Here is a 27,554-nt window from a genome sequence, read left to right as displayed (position 1 = left end):
TACAAACTAAGAAAAGTAAATTTATTTAAATTACTAAAATAGCCTTTAAAGTCATTTACAGATCAGCTGCTACACTTATTTTTACTGAAAGGTAAGTAAAATTAATTACTTTAAAATTATTTTGGTCAGTGAAACATTTATTAAAAACATTTGTTTCTCCATATAATATATAGGTATAAAATAAGCCTTTCCCAAAACTCTTTATTTTAGAATCCTCTAGAAATCAGGCGATCCAACTTCTGATGGGAACAAATTATAGTAAGGGGTGTAAGTTTAGTAAGGGGTGTAGGACAGGTGGTCCTAGCAGGAAGAAATTAGACCACACTCTACTACAGTCATGAGAGGCTCAAAAGGTAAATGGTGAAGCTAATGACTTGCTCTGTATTTCAAAAAACAATATTTTCATCTAAAGGGTTTGTTGATAATTAAAAAAATACCAGGTGACTCTAGAATTTTAAGATTCTAAGAAAACCAAAGCAGTTGCTAGATGAGAAAGCTGTTATAGATGCAAAGTTACAACTGAAATTCCATAGTATGGCAATGTACAATAGTACGTTTTAACATTCTTCATATATAGTAAAGTTCACTTTCTTTTTTGGCTTGAGGCACTCTTAATAAAATGTATCAAGTGCATAGAAAAATCTTTATACAGTATTTGTTCCTGGAGTGTCACTGAAGGGTTTAGATGGCAACAAGCAGACACACAGATTAAATCCTTCAATAGGCCAGGAAAGCTGGTTAACAAAGAGTTTACCAATTCCTGAAATTATACGCCTCCCCCACCCCCTTCCCCAGAAACTACATGTCTTAAAAAAAAAAAAAAAAGCTTCAAAACATATCCAAAATAAACTGCTCTGAGTTACCTGCCCTTAACACTCAAATGAACAAGCATGCTTAACACCGTGTGATAGACATGCTTCGAAATGTTTGGGAGGCCCAAACATTTCTGAAAAGGTTAAAAAAGAACACATGAAAAACAAATCCCAACAGAAGTCACTGAGAGTGGAGTTCAGATAACTGTGTTTGACTAATTTAAGTCTCCAAGGCTTATTTTAACATTTCATCTTAAAGACTTACTTTTCCCCCCTTTCCTTCCCCATTCCACAAATTCTCTTTTCCTTTGCCTCCTTCTCCCCACCCTCCAAAAACAAAGGAAAAAAACCAACCCAAACACACACTCAGATGACCTTTCATTCCTTTTGTTCCTATAAGCAGAAACTAAGGAACTCCCACCTAAATGACAAAAAAAAAAAAAAAAGTGGGAAAACCCCCAGTTGCATTTAGGGAACTGCCTTACAATAACTCAATGAACTGTATAAAGTCTACAATGAAAAATTGGGGGGATGTGCAGGAAGAATTGTCTAGTCTTTTTTACTAGGCATACAACACTAATGATGACTCAACCAAGAATCTAATCAGTCTTCTAAGAGACTGCATATAACTCACAGTTCTCAAACACCAGTAATACAAATCTCAATGGAAATAGGGAAATGTTTCTTTCAAATGACAGGTAATAGATTGGATAAATGATTTAGATGTTCTGTGTTTACATAAGAACTTAACTTCCTTTAAAAAGAAACTAGTTCTTTCAAAAAGAGCTCTGAATTCCGCCTCTGGTTAGAAAGTCTGAAAAACTCTCAGACCTTGAGACATGACCTCGCTTGTCACCCCTTATAAGCAGATGCCCCTTCTCAGGGCATTTTCAGGTTGTACAGGCAGGACCAAGTGGGAGATCCGGCTCCAGAGCCCACTCAGTTTGTCTGGGTCCATATGTTTGTAGGAATGGGGTGTGTTGGAGTTGGTGAACTTGACTTTCAGGAAATCCCTCACTTTTTCTTCAACTTCCTTTAGGCTTAGACTGGTTTGAAGTGTCTCCTCCTCCAACAGGACAGTCAGGACTAAGGCTACGTCCTTGAAGGCGGCGTTCTCGTGGTCGCAGTACTTGTAGAAGATCAGAGTGGAGCCCGCGGGCAGGGACTCGAAGCGGTGCACCACCGCTGCGTTGTGGCCGTTCTGGAACCCGTTGCTCAGTTTCGTGTCCATCTCCAGTTTCACGGCATCGCTGTCCTGAGCAGCTCTGCCTGTCCCATCGATCCGGATGGCAGGGACACTGTGGTGGGACGAGTAGGCGTCGGCAATCTGCTCGCTCAGACACTTGAGCGCTTCTTCAGCATCGCGGGCAGCAGTGAGCAGCAAGATGGCAGGCTGAGGCCGCGGCTGGGAGCTGTTGAGATGCTTCTCCAGGAATGTTAGGCTCCTTCTCCACAGCTTCTCGTCTTGACCTTGGTACTTACTCATAAGTTGTTTCATCTGGTTCTGGAACTCTTGAACAGCGGCGGTTTCTACCTCGGGAGGGATAATGTACCACCGATACCCAAGGACAAGAACAAGGAGAGGTATCAGCCACCACCACCATTTCCACTTGGTGACAGACGCATTTTTGGGCTGTCTAGTCACATCTGCTTAGGCAAAAAGAAATGACAGATACAAATATAAGGGCAAGATACAGACACAAATATTAGATTCAAGGGCAAGTGACTTGCACAACCAATAGTAAGCTTTATAACCACTAGACAAAAGAGGAATTTAAAGAAAGGAGCTGATAATTTACTTTCTTAAATAAATAATTTTGGGTTACCCCTGAAACTAAAACAACACTGTGTATGAACTGTAATTAAAAAATAAAAAAATTTAAATGAAAAAATAAAATTTATTATGCTTTTACAAAAATCTCCTATCTATGGTTTTTAAGTTACGTGTATAAAACGCATATGTCTCCTCAATGCCGAAATGATAAAAGGTCTTAGAGGGGAAAGTAAAACAGATCACCGTGAGACACGAGTGATGCCTCGGAATGAATCACAGGGCGGGGCGCCACACTGCTGGCAGGGTATCTGCACCCTTCACGGCCATGCACTCGGGGTTACCAGTTTCACTTAAGAATGTCCTTCATAAAGCAGTTGAAATTGATATGAAATTATTTCTTATTAAAGCTCATCCCTGGAGTACAAATCTCAATATTCTGTGTGAAGAAACGAGAAGCACATGCAAGAGCACTTCTGACGAAGGGCCCAGCACTGCGGGGGTCTCGGGAAAGGAAGTCTGTGCGACTGAGCTGTGAGCTGAACTAGTTAGTGCCTTTTCGTGGGGTTTTTAATTGAAACAAGTGACAAACTACGGTTAGCCAGACTTGCGTATCTGATAGACATTCTTGAAAATAAAGCGATCCTGACAACTGACAATACTTGTTGCCAATTATGAAATTCAAGGTTTCCAGTGAAAATCAGGATTGTGGGAATATTGCATCTGCCACTGTCAGTCTGAAAGCTCACAATTCTTAAAGACTTTTGTCTTGTATTGAGCACGGGCCTGCAAACCAGACAATCGCGGTTCGATTCCCAGTCAGGGCACATTCCTGGGTTGCAGGCCAGTTCCCTGCAGGCCAGTTCCCTGCAGGCCAATTCCCAGCAGGGGACGCACGAAAAGCAACCATACATTGATATTTCTCTCCCTCTCTCCTTCCCTTCCCCTCTAAAAGATAAATAAATAAAAATCTTTAAAAAAAAAAAAGACTTTTGTCTTGGGCTTGGTGGTGGTACTAACAAATATAATCTTTTTTACACTGTATTACAAATGTCTCGACATTCAGAAGGACTACATAACTTAGTGAATCAATATTTTCCAAGTGGCCAGTGCATGACATTCTATCCAAAGTATGACAATGACCAATAAATTTTGGAGAACACAAAAAGTTCACCGACGTGGTTTCAGATGTCAAGTTTCTAGTAACATTTAGAAACTAACACTTGCTGAGTGTGGAGAGTGTCAAAATAAGAATATCCACACTTATCTGAAACCATTAAAATTCTACGTTTCTTTATAAAGCTGTATTTTCTGTGGATACTTCAGTCAAAATAATATACTATAAGAGACTAAATGCAGAAGCGGTTATAAGAATCTAGCTCCATTTTATTAAGCCAGGCATTAAAGAGATTAGAAAAAATAAACAACCCATCAATCTTCTTACTAAATTATGTACAAATAAAGTAATATTACAAGGAAAATTTTTCAATTTTAATTTTAGGTAAATATGAATATATATAACTCCGTATTTTTTTCAAGATTAATTTCACTAGTGGAAAGTGTTACTGAGACCAAAAAGTCTGAGAATCACTGTTATTTTCTTAGTACTCACTCAGAATAATAAACAGGCTTAGAAAATAACATTTTCCCCCAATGCTATAAAGAAGGTAAGTGGTCCAATCTAATTCAAATACAGCACTGTGGACTTTAGAACCAAAGGTAATACCATTATGTATGCTCTGTGAGGACATTTTTTTTTTGACTCAGCAAAGTCCACCCAGTTAATAGTATTAGTAACTTCAGTTATTAACTTTTACTTTCAGTCTCATGGACAATAAAACGAAGGGGAAAACCAGACATCATTTCATATAGTTTATCCTTAAAGAATTTCACTGCTAGTAAAATATATACTTGTTCTGCTGAAGTGCTTAAAATACAATTCTTCAAATAGCATTAAGTTATTTTGCTGAAAAAAACAACAACAATCACAGATCACCAGTTTTAGAGACTCAATAAAAACGAAACAAACTTACGTTGGCTGAAGGGCGATGGAAGCTGGTTTCCAAGCTTTGATTTCTGAATGCTGTTATCTAATAACAGGAGAAATAAAGACTATCAATTTGCTTCACAACGTGAAGTTCTTTCCAACAGAAAAAGAAAATACCAATTCCACCAGGAGAAAAAAGGCGGAGCTCAGCCAGGAGCAGAAAGCAGCAGAAGCACCCGTTATTACCGTGGCAGCCCTGAGACAGCCCTGTCTCCCTCACAATCCCCAACTGCGTGTAGTGGTCTAGCACCAAGCACACTGAACGCACTCGCTTCGTGAGCAAGCCTTGAAGTATCTGCCCTGAATTACTGCACAGGAGTTGTGAAGTTAAAAAGATGAAAAAAATAAGCACAACTGTCATGACGGGAAACACTCTTCCTGAAACAGTGACACACGCGACACCTGACCGGCGATGATGCTGCAAAGAGGCAGCGGAGGACTCTCGGGCTGTGGATGTGCAGCCACCTCGGTGAGGCGCTCGAGAGTAGAGCTCAATCTTAACCCTGTTTTCTAGCTCAAGACTGATTCAGAAGTTTCCTGGTGCTTCTGACCACTTCGATTATCAATAGTTTTAAACAGCTGCATCAGTGGGGGCTGGGTGAAAATGGTGCAGGGACTGAGAAGTGCAGGCTGGCAGTTACAGCCCCGGGTGTGAAGTGCAGTGGAGGAAACATCATCAATAGTGTCGCAGTAACTCTGTGTGGTGTCAGGTGGGCACTGGACTTAGGAGGGAGGGATCGCTCTGTAAGTTACATAAACATCTAACCACTGGGTCGTACGCCTGAAACTAATAAAACATTAAATGTCACCTGCAACTGAAAAGAATTAAATGAAATAAATAAAAGCTACATTACAAAATGTTTCATCATTTCTGGTAATAGACAAGTGAATCCATCTTAGGTTTGTGGTTAAACAACAGGTTTCAAAAATAATTTTCTCACAATTTCATCAAATCTCTTCTTCAACCATTACTTCAGGAAACTAATTAAAGACTATCACAGCTCTTTTCCTTTCCCCTCCATCCTTCTCGGCTTGGCCACAGATTTTTAACGTGGAAGAGAGAGGGCTCAGAAGGCAGAGAGGTGAAGTGTTTTTTTTTTTGTTTTTTTTTTACAGTCAAGGTTTAATATAAACCCATTGCTACAGAAATTATGATGGACACTGAATTCAAAGTATGATTTTTTTATCACATCTATTTATGGTAGTTCTTAAATTCAGTGACTTCTAATCCATCCTAAACCTAAACATAAAAATACAATTTGTGGATTTCTGCCTTTATTACTTAAAATAATGAATATGTAAAGCTGTTCCAAGTTTATTTATGTAAAAGTAAACAAAGTCTGCTACAAACAGAAACAGGGAGCGTCCGAGGAGCAGACGCCCGTCATGTCACACGGACTGCGCTGCCGGTGCAGAGGACGGACAACCTGTCAAGCCTGGGCCCGCCCCCACTGGCTTGCTCACCCCGCTCCGAACACTGCACCCCTAGTTCATCTCCTGCCAGTCCAAGCAGATAGAAACAGCTGAACTAGTAATCATAGCTTCCCCTTTCTAACAAAATCACAATCTATATGCTTATCTGAAGAACTCAATGTTTTGTACATTAAATAGTCAAGAAAAACAGCAAATAAAATGATTTCAATAGTGGGCAGAGATTTAGCAACTTACTTTGTACTCTTGTCCTTATCTGGGGAGTTTGTTCAACCCAGTCCAGAGAGGATTTTTTATGTGCCCGGCCTGAAACAAATACGTGTATCAAAGTATAATTTAACATATTTTGAAAATGTATACCATACTCCAGTGTTAAATAAAACTACATCTGAGAGGATGAAAGACTTCCCAGCAAAATAGGTAGCAAATAAATATACAAGGGTGAGCAAAAGTAGGTTAGTGATAATAATATTAAGTAATATAATAAGTAATTAATAACACAAGAACAAACTGTTTCATGTACTCACAACCGTAAACCTACTTTTACCCACTCCTGTATAATCACCTAAGAAACACATCTGTACAAGTCCTTTGCTGTGGTCTGTGAGAATGACTGCATTCAGGAACACTTGAACTTGATTTCAATGTTATTTAAGATGAAAAAGCTGACCATTTACTCTTGCAAATAAATTACTTTCAGTAAAATAGTTCTGAACATATTTCCACACCACTGAGTAACTACCACATGTAGTACCAATGTGTGGTGAATTAAAAGGCAAAGAGAATAAAGTGACTTAAAATCCTGTTAGTACCTTTTGTTGGCAGAGTAAGACAGGTTAGAATTGGGTGACTAATCAAGAACCACCCACCAGCCACTTACTTAGCACAAAATGTGGCTTATCCAGAGCTGTGAAGTCTCGACCTGAAACAGAAAACCGAGATAAGGTCAGAGAATACTTGGAAATAGATGTTTTGCTTGTTTACTATAGATATTATAAATCAAAGAAACAAAACCAAAACCCTTTCTTGCCTCATTCCCAAACATACACAATACATAATTGTTTCCCCTCTTCTAAACCTCACACTGTTCAGAATTGGGTAAGCAGAGGTCAGCTGTATGGTCAATACCATCAAAATGATGATGAGCTGTGCTGAATGTTTACCAGGTCAGTGCAATTTCCCGTAATTCTCTCACTTTATGTGGTGAATACCACTATAATTCCTATTGTACGAATAAGGAAACTTAAATTGATAGCTTGCCCAATTTTACATCTCGAAGTAGTAGGGCTGATACATAAACCCTGGCACCTACGTGTAACACTGTGTGTTACAGAGGCAGATATTGGACACCGCACAGTTAGGAAATAAAAGACACATGTTCTGGGGTTGTTTTAAGGACAACTGTCAAGTGATACAATGGAACTAGAAAACGGAATCACAATTCTAACAGGTAGATTTCCAAATCTGTCCTGAAGAAATGAGTTACTTTTACCCACTGATGTAAATTTATTTTCAACCTAATTTTTTTCTGAACACAAATGCAATATATGCTACCTATAAAAGAAATTACACCTTTAAAAAAGGTATAACTTAAAAACTCATTAATATCTATTAAGTGCTTACTATGTGTAAAACATTACATGTATAAATATCATGGTGAACAAAAGATATACATTGTTCCAGATTTGTCTTGTCTATACTAACAAAGTGCTTTTTAAAAAAATACACATAATTTTTTATATTTCTGTTCATTGATTCTAGAAAGTTCTTTCTAAAAAACCCCTCAGATTTAGGGCTACACAATCAACCGTATGTCACAGTTTCACTGGATATTTCTCCTTTCTCGGTGATGCCCAAAATCAATGGTATCTTAGATTCAAGGAAACATATGTTGATCACCTATGTTCATGAGTATACAGAATTAACTCATTTTTCATGGCTAAACAGTATTCCAATGCATGAGTGTAGCATGATTTATATAGGAAGATACATTTCAGAACTCCCAAAATCAAAGATTTAGAATAACAAAGGGCAAATATTTAAGTTGATTCACAGTATCTTTTTCACAAATGCTTTTTGTTTCATCAGCTTATTCATTTTGTTACCTCTCAGTTTTTAAGTCATGAACCTAGAGCCTACTGAAAACTAATATAAATGTATGTGTAAAGTGCAATTCCATGAACATGGTGATTATAAAACATTTCCCACAGTCCCCCAGCCGGCAGCCATCATGAAGAGGGTGGCTACAGGAGATGTCAATGTTACTTTTGAAAACCAACAAAAGATAAACACATTTGCACAGAATACAAGTAGAATCACAGAGTTGAAGGAAGAAATAGGTGTAAAACAGAAACAACTCCAAAATTTAAAAGTCGCCTGTGAGGACACCATGCTTGCAGATGACGACTGCTTAATCTCATCTTATCAAATTGGTGATGCCTTCATTAGTCATTGTCAAGAAGGAACGCAAGGAATGTTAGAAGCAAAGAAAAATTTCTAAGAAGAGACCAACACCTTAGAATTCAGAGTGGAGTCAATTCAACAGGTGTTAGCAGATCTGAAAGTTCAGCTACATGCAAAATTTGGGACAAAATAAACCTTGAAGTTGGGAAAAGTGAAATATTTTATAATTATTTAAAATTTGTTCAATAAACTTGACTATTGGTCAAATGATAATTTCCCTTGATATGGGAAGCAAAAATTTGTTTAAAAAATTTTTTTTTCATTTATCCCTGGCTGGTATGGCTCAGTGGGTTGAGTGCCAGCCTATGAACCAGCAAGTCACTGGTTCAATTCTCAGCCAGGGCACATGCGTGGGGTGTCCACCAGGCCCCCGGTGGGGTGTGTGTGTGCGCGAGGCAATTGATAGATGTATCTCTCTTTCTCATCCCCTTCCCCTGTCTCTAAAAGTAAATAAATAAACTTTCATGTCTTGCTTATTTATTTTGTATTACTAAAAGAACAGAGTATTCATTTATGTGTTTTGCGTAACAATTCTATCAAGTATAGGGGTTTTATGTTATTAAAATTAGCTAAGCAACAAAAACAAAACAAAATGAAACAAAAAGAGAACAGATTTCCCAACACTTTTTCTTTTAAAAGAATCTCATGTTTTCAAAAAGGTGATGTGAAAGGAAAACTAGTCCTTGAAGATTTTATATATACAAGGATATTTTTTATCTATTAATAACTCAAAGCCTGGGACTGGATTTAAAACTGTGAAAAAAGACCCTGGGCCGGTGCGGCTCAGCTGGTCGGAGTGTCATGCTATAACCGAAGGGTCGCGGGTTCCATCCCTGGCCAGGGCACATACATAGGTTGCGGGTTCGATCCCCGATCCCCAGTCCAGGTGTGGGCACAACCAATCGATGCTTCTCTCTGGCATCGATGTTTCTCTCTCCCCCTTCCTCTCCCTCTAAAAGCAATGAAAACATGTCCATGGTTGAGGATAAAAAAATAAAGGACAAAACTGTGAAGACAGTATCATTCCTGTTTAACCTAAAGGAAATACATATTAATTGCAAATAATCTGCAAAACACAGAAAAAAACAAAAGAAAAACGTTGCTAATGATTCTACTATCCTAAACAAATCATTAATAGCTTTTTGGCACGTTACTTCCCAGTATTTGATTTTATTATGAAAATTTACAAAGTTGTAAGCAAGTCTGTAAAACTTTTATATACCTACTACCTAGCTTACCACTTTTTACCATACCTTATTTTTACCTTCTTTATTCCAAACTTTTGCAAGAGTTAAAGTTATAGTGCTTATAAAACTTTATATCCTTATTAGAATGTCTATCTAAGTAGACTCAAACTACTACATTAGTTAATTTAAAATAATCAACAAATTTATATTGCAAGGAAGAATATTCAACAAATCATTGAAAGAAGTTTTTTTCTTTTATCTTTTTTAAATTTAAATTCAATGTTGAATATAGAGATAATGAACTCAAGCAAATTTAAGATGCAGAATGAGGCTTTTAAACATTCACCATAGCCCTTTTTCAACCTTTTACATTAAACTGGCAAAAGAGGATCTTTTAAACACGAGAACTGCATCGCCCACGCCCACAGGTGGGCCTCCGTGACTGTAAGACACGGCCTTACTCACTCTGTGGTGGCTGCCACTGTGGTTCAGAATGTGGACCGGATCTGCTGGTTTGATCTAAAACTAAACAACACACAGAGTGCGATACACAGCATACCTGACCTTTTAAATACACATTTTAGAAAACTGTACTTGAACAACAATAAAAAAGTTAAAAAATATACATTTTACAAGAGAAAGAGGAGTAATCAAAAGAGTAAGAATATTCAGGTAAACCCCAACTGACAACTTGAACAACCCAGAGATAAAAGTAGCCATCTACGCATATTAAAGTTCGCGAAAATCTAAGTAACACTCCTGATAGTGTAGTGAGTACTAATGCCAATGTGATCAATTTTCCTATCAAATTTTTTTTTAATTACAAAGAACTCTTCTTGTGAGCACAAAAATATTGTATTCCATTAACATCAAATCAGGCTAAAAAGTGACTTATGTATTTAGGTACTATATTACATTATATTACTAGTCAGATGTATAAGTGAAATCAGTAATTTTTAAAAAATTTATTTTTTAAAAATTTATTTTTTAAAGAAGAAGGGAAGGAGACAGGGAGAGAAATATCAATGTATGGCTGCTTCTTGTGCATCCCCTGCTGGGAACTGGCCTGCAACCCGGGCATGTGCCCTGACTGGGAATTGAACCATGATCCTTTGGTTCCCAGGCCTGCCCTCAATCCACTGAGCTACACCAGCCAGGGCTGAAATCAGTAATTTTAATAAATATTTAAAGTATACAACTTGTAAAGTATACATCCCAGTAGGGGGCAAGAGAGGCAACCGCACATTGACATTTCTCTACCTCTCTTTCTCTTTCCCTTCCCCCTCTAAAAATAAATAAATTAAATTAAAAAAAATAAAAGTATACAACTTTAAAGGTTTTAATAAAATATTTTGAAGTATATTCTAAAAAAGCAAATTCACAGGACACCTTTATATTGTGGCTAAAAAGACAGCTCCTAACACAAGCATCGTATGTGTATAAAGCAACATTACCTCTGGAGGCAACAGAGTCCGTGGAGCTGACCTTAACAGTGGGGTGGGTGCTGTCACAGCTGTCTTCATCATCTTCTTCAGTGTCCCCTGAAAAGAAATCAAGGATATGCCAGTAAACTCCTTATTCTAATGCTCTATCTAAAGATCTGCATTAAAAAACAAAAACAAGCAATGCGACATTCAAATGAATCTTTTTGGAAAAATGCATTTATTTATTTATTTTGGGAGAGAGGGGGACAGAGGGTGAGAAACATCAATGTGTCTGTCACTGCCTCTCATGCACCCCACACCGGGGAACCCGGCCTGCAGCCCAGGCATGTGACCTGACTGGGAATCAAACAGTGACCGTTTGGTTTCCAGGCCAATGCTCAATCCACTAAGCCACACCAGCCAGGACTAAAATGAATCCTTTTAATGATCATATATACAATTATGCTTTATTATGTTTACTATTCTGTCATAAGGTTTTAAATAAGCTAAAATTAAGCTCATTTATTTTATGTTTTCTAAGGTATATAATTATATTCCAAACAAACATTCACAGTAATATCTATAAGATTATATTCTGCGGCTTTGAAATAAAGTTAAAAAAATGAGTATTAAGTAGTGGAAAGTCTTTACCTCATTGATTTTGCCTTATTAGTGCATAAACTCGAAGACGAGTGCATGTACGCATACGTGTCTGTGTTTGTGCGTGTGTCTGTGAAGATTATACAGATGCTGGTACACAAACATCTCAGCCCGCAAGTGACCAATTTCAGATATGGTAGGCCTGAAAACGGACTAAATTTTACCGTACTATTCAAACGCAGACTCATTATGAGAGTTTGGAAAACTCTTAATAAAAATAATCAAGAGCCGGCACATGTCAGAAACCGAAAATACTAGCTTTGCTTAAAATTATTAACTCAGACAACAGACACTTAAAATGCACATAAAGGCTATCAACGTTCATTCTACAGTGTTTCATCTGTCCACGGGACAGTTCAGATATGCATGAATATTTTTTGAAGGAAAATGACACTATTTTCTGTTCTCTTAAGTATCCATCAAAATTGCTTATAGCATTAACAAAAAAGTAGACTATACTGTAAGACATTTTAAAAGAAAATACCTTCTTCAGAGAAACTGGACTTCTGTTGGACACTGGTGGCTTCTAGATGAGAAAAGCAAACATGGATGTAACATCAAAGGCTGAAGCTTAGGTATACAGTAAGAGCACCTACATTAGGGTAAGCGAAGATAAAGACACACTAAACTATACTTTAGCTAAATCAAGAAAGGGACTAATATCTCCCTCCAGGCTTTCGGAAATAGGGCTAATACACACTAAAATCAGAAAGCTCGTTTTTCCTTCACCCACAGGTCTATTTGTACTCTACAGTGTAACCTGTGTGCGCGACATTAAGTTCTATGTTGATAACTATATCAGTCCCTTTAGGTGCTAGTGAAGAAAAACAAAACACGTCTGTTATCTGCTTCCCAAACCCATAAGGCAATAAATACACTTTTTAGATTATGGCTCAACCCCATGAATTGTCTAAGGGTGTCAGGACTAACGAGTGATTAAGGATGGACCTAATACTGGCTCTTCTGATTTCCGGTCTACTACCTTTTTACTACTCCCTCAGTCTTGTTCATAGCTGCACAGTGTAAGCACGCAAAACAATTTTTTTTAGTTAAGACTACTTTTTAGAGCAACTTAAGGTTCGCAGGAAAATTGAATGGACATGTCCCATGTGCTCTCTGCTCCCACACCTCCGATCTGCCTATCAGCATCCCCACCAGAATGGTCCATCTGTTAAAACTGATGAACATGCGTTAACAAATCACTATCTCACAGGTTCACTCTTGCTGGTGCTGATCTATGCATTCAGACAAGTGTGTAAGGACAGGTATCCATCACTATGATACCACAGCTTATTTTCACTGCCCTAAAAATCCTGTGCTTCATTTCTTCATTCCTTCCCCACCCTCGAAACCTTTGGCAACCACTGATCTTTTAAGGACTATCTCAATAGTTTAGCCTTTCCTGGAACATCATGTAGCTGAAATCAAAAGTTTGTATCCTTTTCAGATTAGTTTCTTCCACTTAGTAATGTGCATTTAAGGGTCCTCCATGTGCTTTCACGGCTTATTTCTTTTCAGCACTGAATAATATGCCATTGTGTGGACATAGCAATATGTTTATCCGTTCATCTGCTGAAGGATATCTTGGCTGCTTCCAAGTTTTGGCAATTATGAATTATGCTGCTATAAATATCTACGTGCAGGTTTTTGTGAGGACATCTTTTCAACTTTCCTGGGTATGTATCGGGAATGAGACTGCTGGACCATATAGTAAGAATACGCTTAGTTTTCTAAGAGGCTGGAAAGCCTCCTTCAGAGTGGTTGCACCACGCGGCACTCCCACCAGCAATAAATATGAGTTCCTTCTTCCACATTCTCGCCAGCGTTTAGCCTTGCCAGTGCTCTGCATTCTGGGCATTTTAATGCGTACTCAGTGATATGTCATTCCTGTTTTAAATTGCATTTTCCTGATGTCACGTGAAGTAGCTTTTTATACACATATATTCACATGGATTTTTGCCATCTGTGTATTTTCTTTGGCGAGGTGTCTGTTTCAGCCCTTAGGGCCATTTTAAAATCAAACTGTTTTCCTATTGTTGAGCTTTAAGAGGTCTTTCTATATTGCAGATAATAGTCCTTTATCAGATGTCTTTTACAGAGCAGAAGTTTTGGACAAAGTTTAGCTTATTATTGGTTTCTTTTATGACTTTACCTTTGGTGTATAGAAAAAAGTCACCATTATACCCAAGGTCGTCTAGGTTTTTTCCTGTTATCTTGTAGTTTTATAGTTTTGTCCTTGCATTTGGACCTGTAATCTGTTCTAATTTTTATTTTTTTATTGTTCTAGTATAGTTATCTGCCTCCCCCGCCTCTCCTCCCCATGTTCTGAGATAATTTTTGTGAAGGGTACAAGGTCTGTGTCTACATTCTTTTTTTTTTTGGCACATGGATGTCCTGTTGTTCCAGCACCATTTGTTGAAAGGATTCCTTGCTCTATTATATTGTCTTTGCTCCTCGGTCAAAAAAACCAGCCGACTGCACGCGGGCCTGTCTGTGGGCGCGTTATTCTGTTCACTGATCTCTGTGCCCATTCTTTTGACAACACTGCACCGTCTCCACCACTTTCCAGTGAGTCCCGAGCACTGTCCGCCCACTTTGCCTTCACGTTCAACATTGTGCTGGCCGTTCCAGGTCTTCGGTCTCTCCACGGAAACTTTAGAGCGAGATTGTCAATAGTCACAAAATAACTTGCCAGGATTTTGACTGGAATTGCATTGAGCCTATAGATTCAGTTGGAAAGAAATGACATCTTGATAATATTAAGTCTTTCTATCCATGAAAAGGGAATATCTCCTCCATTTATTTAGTAGTTCTTTGATTTCATTAATTGGTTTTGTAGTTTTTCTCAAATCTTGAACACCTTTTATTAGATTTATGTAAGTATTTCAATTGGGGGAATGCTGACAGTAATTGTGTTTCGTTTGCAATTTCACGTGTCTCTAGAGGATTAGTCAATGACAAAGGAGCACATGGAAGCTATTCTAACCTCCTCCCAGGACCAACCTGAACTTACAACTACATTGTAGAGAAATTATCCTGAATAACCAAAGGAACACTAGCTGAGAGAAGCCTTATAACCAAGGAAAGACAAACAAAACAAAACAAAACAAAACAACACTTCACAGCAAGGAGACTGGTAGGGAGTGTGGAGGAGGCACAAGAGGTCTGGCTGGGCTGCCACAGCTGTGGCAGCTGAAGTTGTAGAGGGATATTTCAGCAGCTGGGGTCTGAATCCCAAGCTGGGCTCCCACAGCACCAGAGCTGGAAAGGAACCCAGACAACATTTACCTGTGAAGAGATGAGATCTCCAGAAATACAGTCATAGTTGGAAATTTTAACACCCCACTGACATCAATGGATAGATCTTCCAGACAGAAATCGACAGGGCAACAGTGGCCTTAAACAACACACTAGATCAAGTGGATTTCATTGCTATCTTCAGAGCATTTCGCCCCAAAGCAGCAAAATATATGTACTTTTCAACTGCACACAGAACATTTTCTAAGATAGACCACATGTTAGGACATAAAACAAGTCTCAATAAATTTAATAAGGCTAAAATCATACCAAGCATTTTCTCTGATCACAATGCTATGAAACTAGAAATCAACCATAAGAACACTGAAAAAACATGCAGAGACATGGAACTAAATAACATGTTGTTAAACAATGAGTGGGTCAGCAAGATCAAGGAAGAAATAAAAAGATACCTTGAAACAAATGAAAATGAGGACCCAGCAATCTAAAATCTGTGGGACACAAGGAAAGCAATTCTAAAAGGAAATTCATAGATTACAGGCCTATCTCAAAAAACAAGAAAAGCTAAAATAAACAATCTAACTTCACAATTAAAAGGAACCTGAAAAAGGGCAACAAACAAAGCCCACAGTGAGTTAAAGGAAGAACATAATAAAGATCAGAACAGAAATAAATAAAATAGAGTCTAAAAAAGCAATACAAAAAGATCAGTGAATCGAAGAGCTGGTTCTTTGAAAAGATAAACAAGATAGACCTTTAACCAGACTCACAAGAAAAAAAAAAAAAAGAGAGAATAAATAAAATCAGAAATGAAAGAGGAGAAATAACAACTGACACCAAAGAAATACAAAGGATTGTAAGGAAATATTATGAATAACTATATGCCAACAAACTGGACAACTTGGATGAAAGGATAAATTCTTAAAAACATACAATCTTCCAAAACTATACCAGGAAGATTCAGAGAAGCTGAATAGAGAGATTACACACAGTGAAATTGAAGGAGTAATCAAAAACCCCCAACAAACAAAAGAGGAAGCAAACACATAAAATGGGCTCAAAATATTTTCTTCAATAATTGGTGTTGGAAAAATTGGAGCTATGTGCAGAAAAATGAAACTAGACCAACTTCTCACACCACGCACAAGAATAAATTCAAAGTGGATCAAAGATTTAATGTTAGACCTGAAACCATAAAAATCCTGGAAGACATGGGCAGCAAAATCTCGGACAATACTTGCAGCAATATTTTAGCAGATATGTCTCCCCGGGAGAGGGAAACAAAAGAAAAAATTAACAAATGGAACTACATCAAACTAAAAAGGTTTTGGCCCTGGCTCCTGTGGCTCAGTGGATTGAGTGCCAGTCCGTGAACTGAAAGGTCACCTGTTCGATTTCCAGTCAGGGCACATGCCTAGGCTGCAGGCTAGGTCACCAGCTAGGGGCACGTGAGACACAACCGGTGTATCTTGCACACATTGGTATTTCTCTCCCTCTCTTTCTCCCTCCCTTCCCCTCTAAGAATAAAATAAAATCTTAAAAACAAAAAAAAACAAAACAAAAACAAAAAAACACATAAGTTTTTGCACAGCAGAGGAAACCATCCACAAAATGAAAACACAATGCACAGAATGGGAAAACACATTTGCCAATACATCTGATAAGGGGTTAATATCCAAAATTTATAAAGAACTTAACAAACTCCACATCGAACAACCCAATTAAAAAATGGGCAAAGGACCTAAGTAGACACTTTACCAAGGAGGACATACAGATGGCCGACATATGAAAAGATGCTCAACGTCACTAATCATCAGAGAAATGCAAATTAAAACCACAAAGAGATACCATCCCACACCTGTTGGAATGGCATCAATAAATCAGCAAACAAGGGCTGGAGAGGATGTGGAGAAAGGGGAACCATTCTGCACTACTGGTGGGAATGCAGACTGGTGTAGCCACTGTGGAAAGCAGTATGGAGATACCTCAAAAAATAAAAAATGGATCTGCCGTTTGACCCAGTGATCCCCCTTCTAGGAATATACCAGAAGGAACCCAAAACATTAATTTGAAAGAACATAAGCACCCCATGTTCACTGCAGCATTATTTACAATCACCAAGATATGGAAGCAGCACAAGTGTCCATCAGTAGATGAGTTGATAAAGCAGCTACCGGACATTCACACAATACAATACTACTCAGCAGCAAAAAAAAAAATTAAAAATTACCCTTTGTGACAGTGTGGATGGACCTTAGAACATTATGCTAAGTGAAAGGAGCCAGTCAGAGAAAGACAAATACCGTAACACTTCACTCATATGTGGAATCTAATGAATAAACCGAACTAACAAGGAAAATGGGGACAGACTCATAGGTGGAGAGCAGGGTGACAGCCAGTGCAGGGTAAGTGAGGGAGTGGAGGGATTGAGCAAAAAGGTAACAGGACTCATGGACACGAACAACAATGTAGTGATTGCTGGTGGGAGGAAAGTATAAGGGAACTAAATGGCAATGAAAAAAATACAATAAAGATTAAATTTAAAAAGACTCCCTTTGCTCATTATTAGTATATAGAAAAAAAATGATTTACTTTTGCATATTAACCTTGTTATCCTACAACCTTACTAAAATTACTTATTATTTTCAGCAGTTTCTTGTCCACTCTTTTGGATTTGCTACATAGATGATCACCAGAGAAATGGAATCTGTGAAGAGACAGTTTTACTATTTCTTCCTTCCCAATCAGTATACCTTCTATTTCCTTTTCATGTCTTATTGCATTAGCTTGAACTTCCAGCACAATGCTAAAAAGGAGTGGTGAGGACATCCTTGCCTTGTACCTAATGTTACAGAGCTTTCCGTTTCTCACCACTAAGTATGTTAGCTGTAAGGTTTTTTGTAGTTTAATCAAGCTGGGAGAGTTCCCTTCTATTTCTAGTTTATTGAGAGTTTTTATAATGGACAGGTGTTAGAGTCTGTTAAATGCTTTCCCTGCACTTGTCCATTAACCATGTAATTTTTCATTAGCTTGCTGATGTTGATCAATTACATTAATTAATTTAAAATAATTTTTGTACTTTTGGGGGGTTCAATATTTCTGGTTCTAGTATTTGGGCCAGTCACTGACATGGCAGGTGGTTAAAAATAAACGTTGCCCTGGCTGGGTAGCTCAGTTGGTTACAGCATCACCCTGATGCGCCAAGGTTGCAATCCCTGGTCAGGGCACACACAAAAATCAATCAACGAATACAAAACTAAGTGAAACAATTGATGTTTCTCTTTCTCCTCCTTCCTCTCTCTCTCTAAAAAAAAGTTTGTTTTAATGAATGAATAGATTTTAGGATTGGTGAACAAAAGCTTTTCAGTTAAGGCTTTTAGGTCATATTTCTCAGATTCCAATTAAAAAACATTACTTAGTAACTTAAGAAAAAATCATCTGAAATTAGTGCTTAACAATTAGATTTCATACAAAGTTTTAAAAATTCCATTTGTTTTCATCTTTTTAACCTAAACTGCAAAATATTTACATGCAATCTGATAATGAATCAGCAGCATCTATGACCACATTAGTTTTAATTTCATTTCCTTCTTTTGTTATTCAGCTTCCTCTATTTTAAACTTCTTGGCTGTTATATGCACAAGTTTAAAACATTAAATAAAAAATACCTATGGACACACACAAAATATATGCAGGGTGGGGCAAAAGTACCTTTATGGTTGGTTGCTCATATAGAAAATAATACAATAATTAATAAATAATACAAGAATAAAATCTGTATTTCACATACAATTGTAAAGCTACTTTTGCCTCACACTTTGTGTGTGTGTGTGTGTATGTGTGTGTGTAGATAGATAGCTTCCCTATGTTCATACATTAAAATCCCACTTGGAGCAATACTACCCTTAATTTAAAAAAGTTATTTTAGGAAATTATAAAAGTTGTGGCTTTGACAAATTTGTAGACACGTGGCAATAATGAAATGTAAGTTGTCACTTTTCCAACCTCCTCAACCAGTTAGAAAAAGGTACTACAAGAGATCACTTACAGCCACCTCCTCTGGTGAAACCACTAATGATAACACTTTGTTCACCTTCTTTTTTGTATGACCGCAGTCTTTAAGGAAAACACAAAGTTCCAGGTATATTTCTACTACTATATAAACATTCCTATTCCTAGAGATTTGTGGGATGTGCTGGTGTGGGGAGTGAAGGCCACCCAAGCAAATAAAACTTGGCTTACCTGGTGTTTTCTCTAGGGGGCAAAGGTACAAGATTTCATAAAGGAGGTTGTCATGCTTTCTCAAGGAGAAGACTAGCTAGAACACAGGAGCCACGGTGTCGCCTGTCTTCCTGTGCTGCCAGTACAACCTACCACGGAGTGTCACAGTAAATCCATGTCTAGTACGTACCTCCTGGAATTTACTCTTAGAACCAACCAATGACAATTTGGGTGATACGCTGTCTTTATTCCTCCCATTGGTATAAATCAACATATTTATACCAATCTATTTCCATATAGGGCCAAACAACAAATATTTTAGGTTCCTGAGCTATGTAAGTTCTCTATATAAAAAAAAAACCCTCTTTTTTCAGTTTTTATAGATATATATGAGAAATAAGTATTTCACAAAATGTAATGATCTTTTTCTTTTTTAGCTCATAGGCTGTAAGAAAAAACAGGACTGTAGGTCAGATTTTACTCAGAATCTATGGTTTGCTGACTCCTGGTACAGATACCTTTAAGAACGGTACCTGCAAAATTTTTAATGCCAACCATAGTTTTGAGTGAGAGTGAGAGAGACAGCAGGCAGAGGAGACTGAAGAACAGTTTGGGGATATTACTAGTATTTAAACATCACAAACAGCCATTTGATATATTCTATTCTCCATATTAATGTCACAAAAATTTCCTTTGAACTGGAAAACACTTGATTTAAAGTTAATTTTTATTCTAATATCCTAATAAAAATGATTTCTAACTCTAGCATAGAAAGTAAAAGTGCAGAATTATTTTATCTCCAAGTTCTCTTCCAATGAAGGGCCTGACTAAATCACCCCAATAAATTCATAAAAGAAAAAAAAAAACCTCCTCACACCAACACATCCCACGAATCTCTAGTTAAAAAAATAAAAGTTTTAAAAAAAGAGTCTGACTTATAAGCTCTTTTTTTTTTTCAGTTTGCAAATATAGCACTTGAGAAACTCTGGAGATGATAAAAGTACACATGGTAGCTACGTACTGCACGAATCATTTTCAGGACCCAGACACTGTAAATCCTGAAGTCTCTAGAGAAATTAGCCTGAGCTTACGTGAAAGATAAATTTAAAAAGAGCTGCAACTATTTATAAGGAAAAATGAAGCTTCCCTCCATCTGCCTCATCTCCAAATTTAGAAAAGAACTTTAACTTAAAACTAAGTCCAACCACAATCAATGTAGATTCACTTAAAGCCACAGACCTTGGTATTTCATGTCCTATGCAAAAAAAACCCCAAAAAACAAAAAACCACCAAACCTCGCCTACCACTGAAGAGAATTTAAACCAGGTCAACAAACATGGCAAAGGACTCCGAACTTACTATGAAAAACACCTCAAATTCACTTTAAAATTCAAGAAAAACCTTAATTGGTAAGTTGTTATCTCCTTTCTCTCAACCATGTAACTTTAACAAAGGCTAAATAAAACTAAAATGCACTTGTTCTCACATACATTTTAACAGCAGCATTACAAACTAAGGCCTTGGTCATTGGGACAGTGCTCCACACACCCAGATAATGAGCAAAGTGCTATTCTCAAGCCAGTGACCAAAAGGGTATACTGTATTCTACTGATTATCAGAATCCTCAAAAAGAACCTAGAAAAATGAGAAATTGACAAACCTAATTCACTCATTTCAGTATTTCCATTTGTTTTGTACGCTGAATCTGCAAGACAGATAGGGAGAAAACGATTAGAGCTTCAAAGGAAATGCATCATATAGTTCTTAACCACAGGCTCATCATCAAAACCTTAACAGATCTTTATCGTTATAACACTTGGTAGTCATTTTTAAAAAATCACCTAATTTTTTCTTATAGAATATGACTGCGAGGTAGAAATCTAACGTGGAAATAAGTTTCCTTTTTCATTCCCATAATAAAGCCCACTTATGGGCCAAAAAACTCTGAAAAGGAAGTAGAAGACTATTTGGAATGACTTTACTAGTTTTCTGGTCGTCATGAAATAGTTTAAGGGTAACACCCTTTCAAGGTTTTAGACAACAACAAAGGTAACTGAGGCAGAGAAATTTCATTGCCCTGAGCCACAAAGCCTCAGTATTGAACTTTTTATTAGCCTTATACTGGGAAAAATAAAAAGTCCCTGACCCTAGTTTAAAAGTATCATGCTAACAAAAAAGAATCACAGCAACATACAAAAAACAATTCTTACAAAGGACCAGGAAGGCAGCCCCTTCTATACTTATATGAAAATATCACAATATATATTAAGTAAAAATAAAAACAAACATTATAAAGGTACAGCCCTGACTGGTGTGGCTCAGAAGGTTGGGCATCGTCCTGCAAACCGAAAGGCCCCAATTGCCAGTTGGGGCCCACATCTGGGTTGTGGGCCAGGGACCCCAGTTGTGGGTGTGCGAGAGGCGACCAATTAATGTTTTTCTTACACATCAGTGTTTCTTTCCCTCCCTCTCTCTAAAAATAAATAAATAAAATCTTTTAAAAAGGTGCAAAAAATATTTATGGGGCTAAAATCTGTATTAAAAAAAAAAGATCATTTATACGTGAATTTCCTTGTATCTCCATAAAATGTCTCTGGAAGAATACCCCAAAAAACTGACAACTGACTGCCTCTGACGAGACTGGGTGGGTAAAGCAGAGAGGGCACGGGAGCCTTTTCATGGTACATTTCACGCTGAATTTGAACTACAGGAATACGCAGACTACTTACACAGGAACAAAACTGTATTTATAAAAACATGAAACCAACAAACGAAATAACTTCTTACCAGATCTTGCACTTCTCAGAGAGGGTCTACACAGGCTGACTGAAATATCTTCACTCATCACTAATATGGGGGGAAACATTAAAAAATATATAAAATAAGATCCTCAGTATATTAGATTTATACAATCATCTATTAATTTAAAAAAAGGTTTCTCTGAGCTTTCCATTATGTTAAGTATAAGGATACACTTGTGAAGTAGAGACCTTTTACAGTGAGAGAACCCTGAGCACCTCTAATCTAGCAAAGGTGCACTAACCTGATTTCTAGTTAGATTGTACGCACAGTGTACTATCAAATAGTCCTGCGAATCAATGCATGGGTTCCATCAAAGTGTCATCTACACTGAGAAATGTTTTGTCTTTTCCATTTTCAACTACAGCATAAGCTTCTGGAGAAAAAGATATGTTTAAGCAAAATTTTATTAATTTCACATCTTTTGTAAAGTGCTATGAAAAGGAAAAAAACCCTTGTATCTCTAAGTTTTATGTGTACAAAGTAATTCTGCATGTACTGTATTATTTCTGCAGGGGCCTTGTGAGTAAGGCACAGTAACTCACACAGATAAAGCCTGAGACTAAGGGTGGGTAACTCAACCAACATCCAGGGATCTTTCCACAGATTATGCAGCCATGCACCTCATTATCAGTCCTTAAATGCAGACCTAATGTGAACTGGAAAAGACTGTTCAAGGCATTCTACTACATAATATTTTTTAAATGGTCTATAGGCTCGTACTCAACATCTTTGGTACATCAATTCACTTAATTCCACCATTTTTATAAATTTAAAAAATGAGAAATTATTGCTTCTCCAGGAATAAAGGACATGCAATTAAATCTACTATAAATAAAATTTCAAGAATATATTTTTTCCAAATGGCCTGGAAACTCTGAATATAGCAGTGATTACTCAAAGCAACTTCTATGCTAGTTTAAAATTCTAGCACAATCTAGGCTATTCAAGGTATTAAACATAAAGGGAACTGAACTTGAGCCAGATATATTTTGTTCTAAATTGAGAACAGAACAGTTGAAACTCTAAAGCATAATCTCCTTAGAAGTAATGGGTAAGAAAATAAGTCAGGATTTGGGTTAAAAAAAAAAATCCAGGGATGATCAGTTTCAAAAACTATAATCATCTGTTATGGGATTCTCCTAATATCAACAAGAACAAAAAGCAAACAAATAAATGGAACTAAAACAAAATATACTAAGCATTAATAACTGAAGTGAATTCTTTCCCCTGCTTTCCCAAGCAGTTAAGTTTTTAAAATTTAGATTATCGAATGTACTTCCATGTTATACTGATACCAAGATGCAAATACTTTCAGTAATACGTTCACATTTCTGACGCTGGGATGCGGCACACAATTGATGGTATGTTACAGATTAGCAGCCTTTCTTCCTTCCCGGTGGCACATAAAACGAATGCTGGTGTGTCTTAAGATGATGATGTCTTAGATCTGATGAAATGCAGGATCAAACTGACAAAACTGACCATACTGTGTCATGATTTTACTATGCAGACCATTTAATCCATGTCACATGAAAGGCAGATGAGGCAGTTTACCCACCTGAATCACTGGGTAGCTAATTATTACACGGGAGAGTGACAGTGAGGTACTTGGGGACAATGATAGGACTTTGTGACAGTTCTGTGACTGACTTAACATCTATGAAGGGGCTAATACTTAGCTACTTAAGTACATACTGTCTTTTCTTGACATACTGCTTAGTTCAATAAAATACTTATTATGAACATTCACTAAAACTCTGACTATAGTACGATTTGGGACTCTTGACGAACCAGGCTATTATCTATACATAAAAAAAGTTGGCAGGTAAGGAAAAGCATCAAATCGCCGCCTCACCTGTAGTCTCCTGTGTTCTCGTCAAAGTGTTCTTTGAGACTGTTTGGCTTAGGATGGTTTGTGGAGACGGTTCATTCTCTATAGGATAAACACAACAGTTGTTAAAATTCAGATGTATAATCTGGTAAAGATTATATGCATTAACAGCAATGTATGAGCAGAAATGCAAGTAATGAATTTCTTTAGAAATGTGAAATTAGGTTTATCAAAACTTACAAATTGAACTAGTCAGTACTAGTCAACACAAAAAAAATAAACTACTCCTCACTCATGCTTTACAACAAGAGTATATATACTACTTTAGAAAATCTAAAACATGGGCCAGAGCAGCGATTTTCAACTGGTGAGCTGCAAGGATTTTTGAAACATGCAATACTTGACTATTTAATCAGAGGCACTGACCTCTTTTCCCTTAGAATGTCAAATAAAAAATGATAACAGCCAACACAACAACAGCCATCTGGTGCGAATGAATCAAAATTATACCTATTCTTTAAATCGGATTGGCAAAAAATGTGCTGCAGAATTTTGGTAATAAGTTTATGTGTGCCATGAAATCAAAAAGGTTGAAAATCACTGGGCTAGAGTGTCACAAATGATGTGAAAGAAAGCAGAAGAGTAAAAAATGTTTAGATCCTTCTAGATATATTAAAATAGAGGTAAATCCTTTATGTGTTAAAAAATTAACTTACACTGACTGCAGTAGGCTCTGTGAGTCAGTACAATTTAACATATTTACTGTTAAAAATATGTGCAGAGCATTCTTCCAGATACTGAAGGAGACACAGAATTAACATAAGTACTCAAGTATAACATGTTCCTTCAAATATATATGACAAGTCAGAAATGTTATAATCTTAGGAAATAAAACTAGAGAGTGAGGCCTCCAAGACACATCATAATTAAAATGCCAAAGGTTAAAGAGAGAATTTTAAGAGCAGCAAGAGAAAAGCAGTTAGTTACCCACAGGGGAGTTCCCATGAGACTGTCAGCTGATTTCTGAAAAGAAATGTTGCAGGCTAGAAGGGATAGGCAAGGAATACGCAAAGTCATGAAGAGCAGGGACCTACCACTAAGAATGGTCTAACCAGCAAAACTATCATTTAGAATCGAAGGTCAGATAAAGACCTTCCCAGACAAACAAAACAAAACAAAACAAAACAAAACAAAACAAAAAACCCCAACAACTAAAGGAGTTTATCATCACCAAACCATTATTTAAGAAAAAGAAGATAAAAACTATGAACAACAGAATGGCAAAAAATACAAATCTGTCAACAATTGAATCTAAAATACAAACTAAAGAAAGCAAAAACAAAGATAGAATCATGGATATAGACAGTGTTTTGACGGTTGCCAGATGGAGGGGGGGTGGGGAATTAGTGAAGAGGTGAGGGGATTAAGAAGTACAAATACGTAGTTACAGAACAGCCATGGGGATGTAACATACAGTATAGGAAATGGAAACCAATACCCATGACTCACAGACTTGAAAATGGTGGGGGCATTTCCTGAGGGAGTGGGGGGTATTGGGTGGAGGAGGGCAAAGGGGGAAAAATCAGGACAACTATAATAGCATAATCAATAAAACATAATTTAAAAAAACTTACAGGGTGTGGCAAGAGTAGATTTACGGATGTGAATATGCAAAACAGAGTTCATTCTTATATATTAGTTATTGTATTATTTTCCACACAAGTAACTGTCTTGGGTGACTACACCCTATAGTAACTTACATATCTTTAATATAAAATTTCCAAAGTCAATGCGTCTTCAAATGTGTCAGCAAATATGCAGTGTATTACTCAACTCTAAGCCGAAAATTCGTGTTCAGGTTCGTAGCCATCGACGGTTTTTGTAATCCCATTGTGATTCAAATTCCCTGGCTCTTACCTCACAGGTGCCTTACTGGCAACTGACAGGAAACATCACTGTGTCGGTTAGATTGGGGACTAGGGGGCAAGGTGGGAGAGGACTGATTAAGGGAGTTGATTCACCTGTGACTCACGCAAAACTATACACTCACTTTGTCAGTACACTTTTGGCCCATTTAGATGAGAATTAAGAGTCTTGATTTGTAGGGCTCCTTAACCCCTGGGATTACACCGCGGGCCCCCATTGTGGCGAATTCTTGGCACAGACCACCACAGTTGAGAAAGAGCAATCAGCCCAAGTCTATCAGGCACTGGGGGCTTCAAGTTCAGGATAACTGACACCCCATTTCAGTGTATGTATTTGGGTGGGGTCTCAAGTCAGTTCGCCAACTACACTATCCCGCAAAACACCCACTCACAAATTTCCTCTCTCTCCCCACGTGGATAGTGACGGGAAAAGGCTGGAAGGCTGGATAAGAATCATAATTCACAGAGAACGTTAGCCCCTGAGAATCAAAGGAGGAAATGGAAGTGGCTTTAGCAGAAAGTGTTGCAGAACAGAGTAAAGCGAAATGAAACTGCCTGCCGCCTAACTCGCCGTCCCTGCAGGAAGAGGCAATCCTGACACCCCGTTAACGGATGCCCGGGGATGCGCAGAGCTCCCGTAGCCCCCAGGCTCTGCTCATTGCTCCGCACGACTGCCTTTCCAGTCCTCCCGCCTGAGCCTTTCTCCCACCTGTGGTCGAGGTGGACACGACCAGGGGACGTACACCCATCCGGACCAAGGAGCCACCCGAACCCCGGCAGGGATGAGCTGGCGGGGAAAGCCGCTAGCTGTGCTCGCTACGGGGATTGCGGGAGCGTTACCTCCGTTATTCTCATCTTCCGAGGACTGAGAGTCCCGTAACCCTCTCCGGGCCATAACCGGTGATGGCTGTTGCAAAGGTTGTTGTGAATGCTGCTGCTCAAGGAGGGCAGCCCTTCGCGTCTTCATCTCGCCCACTTCCTGGAGCTGCGGCTGCCTCCGCTGCCGAGAACGAAGATTATAGGCGCTTTCCCTCACTTCCTCTTTTACAGAATGGGACCGGAACTCTTCCATCTGGACTCGTTTCCCCGTCGGGGACTTGACTTTGGCCACTTCGGGTTCCGAGCCACCGTACACTTCCGGCGGCTCTTCCGAAAACCTCACTTCCCGCCGGCCTTGGCGCCACGGCGACGCAACTTCGTACGCAGGCGCGTCACTGCCGCCGCCATTTTGAGGGGCGAGCCGGCGCCTTGCCTCCCGCAGGGGGGGCCTAGGTGTGACGTACGCGCCCCATCCTATCACCGGCTCCGCCCTCCGCCCCTCGCCCGCCATAGTTGTTGTCGCAGCTTGAGTTTATCACGAAGATGATTTTGGCGGGGGCAGTACAGTCACTAACCGTTGGTAGCGATGGCTTTTCGGGGTTCTGAGCGGTGGTCAGGGGGGCAGTTGAGAATCGCTGGTGTTGCCGCCGCCGTCGTCGCTGCTGTGCTGCAAACCGGCCTCTGGGACCATGGTGTGTCCGAGAGCTGTAGGAGAGGCAGTGTCTGCGCTGGGTCAGCTGCTGAGGGTCACTCCCGCCTCCTGGCTGAAGGCACCAAAGAGGAGGAGAAGAGGGAGGAAGGCGTCGTCGTCTTCGGCTTTGGGAGAGGGAGGGAGGGGACAGCGGGGAAGGGACAGCTGGCTGGGCAAATTGCGTGTCCTGAACCCAGCTGCTCATGGCAACT

General features: G+C 38.5%; 1 protein-coding gene across 5 annotated transcripts; it reads right to left on the bottom strand.

The window, feature by feature from the left end:
- Positions 1–27,162, bottom strand: TOR1AIP1 (torsin 1A interacting protein 1). 5 transcript variants are annotated; one of them, XM_037145623.2, is made up of 12 exons: positions 26,673–27,162; positions 23,932–24,009; positions 22,062–22,121; positions 20,935–20,979; positions 12,280–12,321; positions 11,166–11,252; positions 10,177–10,236; positions 9,375–9,476; positions 6,942–6,983; positions 6,299–6,367; positions 4,617–4,673; positions 1–2,459 (listed from the first exon to the last, which is right to left on the bottom strand). In XM_037145623.2, the coding sequence occupies exons 1-12, from the start codon at positions 27,160–27,162 to the stop codon at positions 1,672–1,674; spliced, it is 1,920 nt and encodes a 639-aa protein (XP_037001518.2). In that variant the 3' UTR covers positions 1–1,671. The 5 variants fall into 5 exon arrangements, with proteins under 5 accessions (XP_037001518.2, XP_037001519.2, XP_053519655.1 ...); XM_037145624.2 differs by lacking the exon at positions 9,375–9,476; XM_053663680.1 differs by lacking the exon at positions 10,177–10,236.
- Between the last annotated feature and the right edge of the window lie 392 nt (positions 27,163–27,554).

The sequence above is a fragment of the Artibeus jamaicensis genome, unplaced genomic scaffold (assembly GCF_021234435.1).
Source record: "Artibeus jamaicensis isolate MK-2021 breed Jamaican fruit bat unplaced genomic scaffold, CSHL_Jam_final contig_327, whole genome shotgun sequence".
NCBI lineage: Eukaryota > Metazoa > Chordata > Mammalia > Chiroptera > Phyllostomidae > Artibeus > Artibeus jamaicensis.
The sequence above is the reverse complement of the archived record's forward strand: the minus strand, read 5'-3'. Positions and strand labels throughout refer to the sequence as shown.

Bases quoted from the DNA above. Each gene is read 5' to 3' on its own strand.
- TOR1AIP1 (XM_037145623.2), bottom strand. From the start codon at position 27,162: ATGGCGGGCGAGGGGCGGAGGGCGGAGCCGGTGATAGGATGGGGCGCG. The intron at 24,010-26,672 runs GTAACGCTCCCG...TTTATCCTATAG, and splicing joins GGAAGATGAGAATAACGGAG to AGAATGAACCGTCTCCACAA. The intron at 4,674-6,298 runs GTAAGTTGCTAA...TCCTGTTATTAG, and splicing joins GATAAGGACAAGAGTACAAA to ATAACAGCATTCAGAAATCA.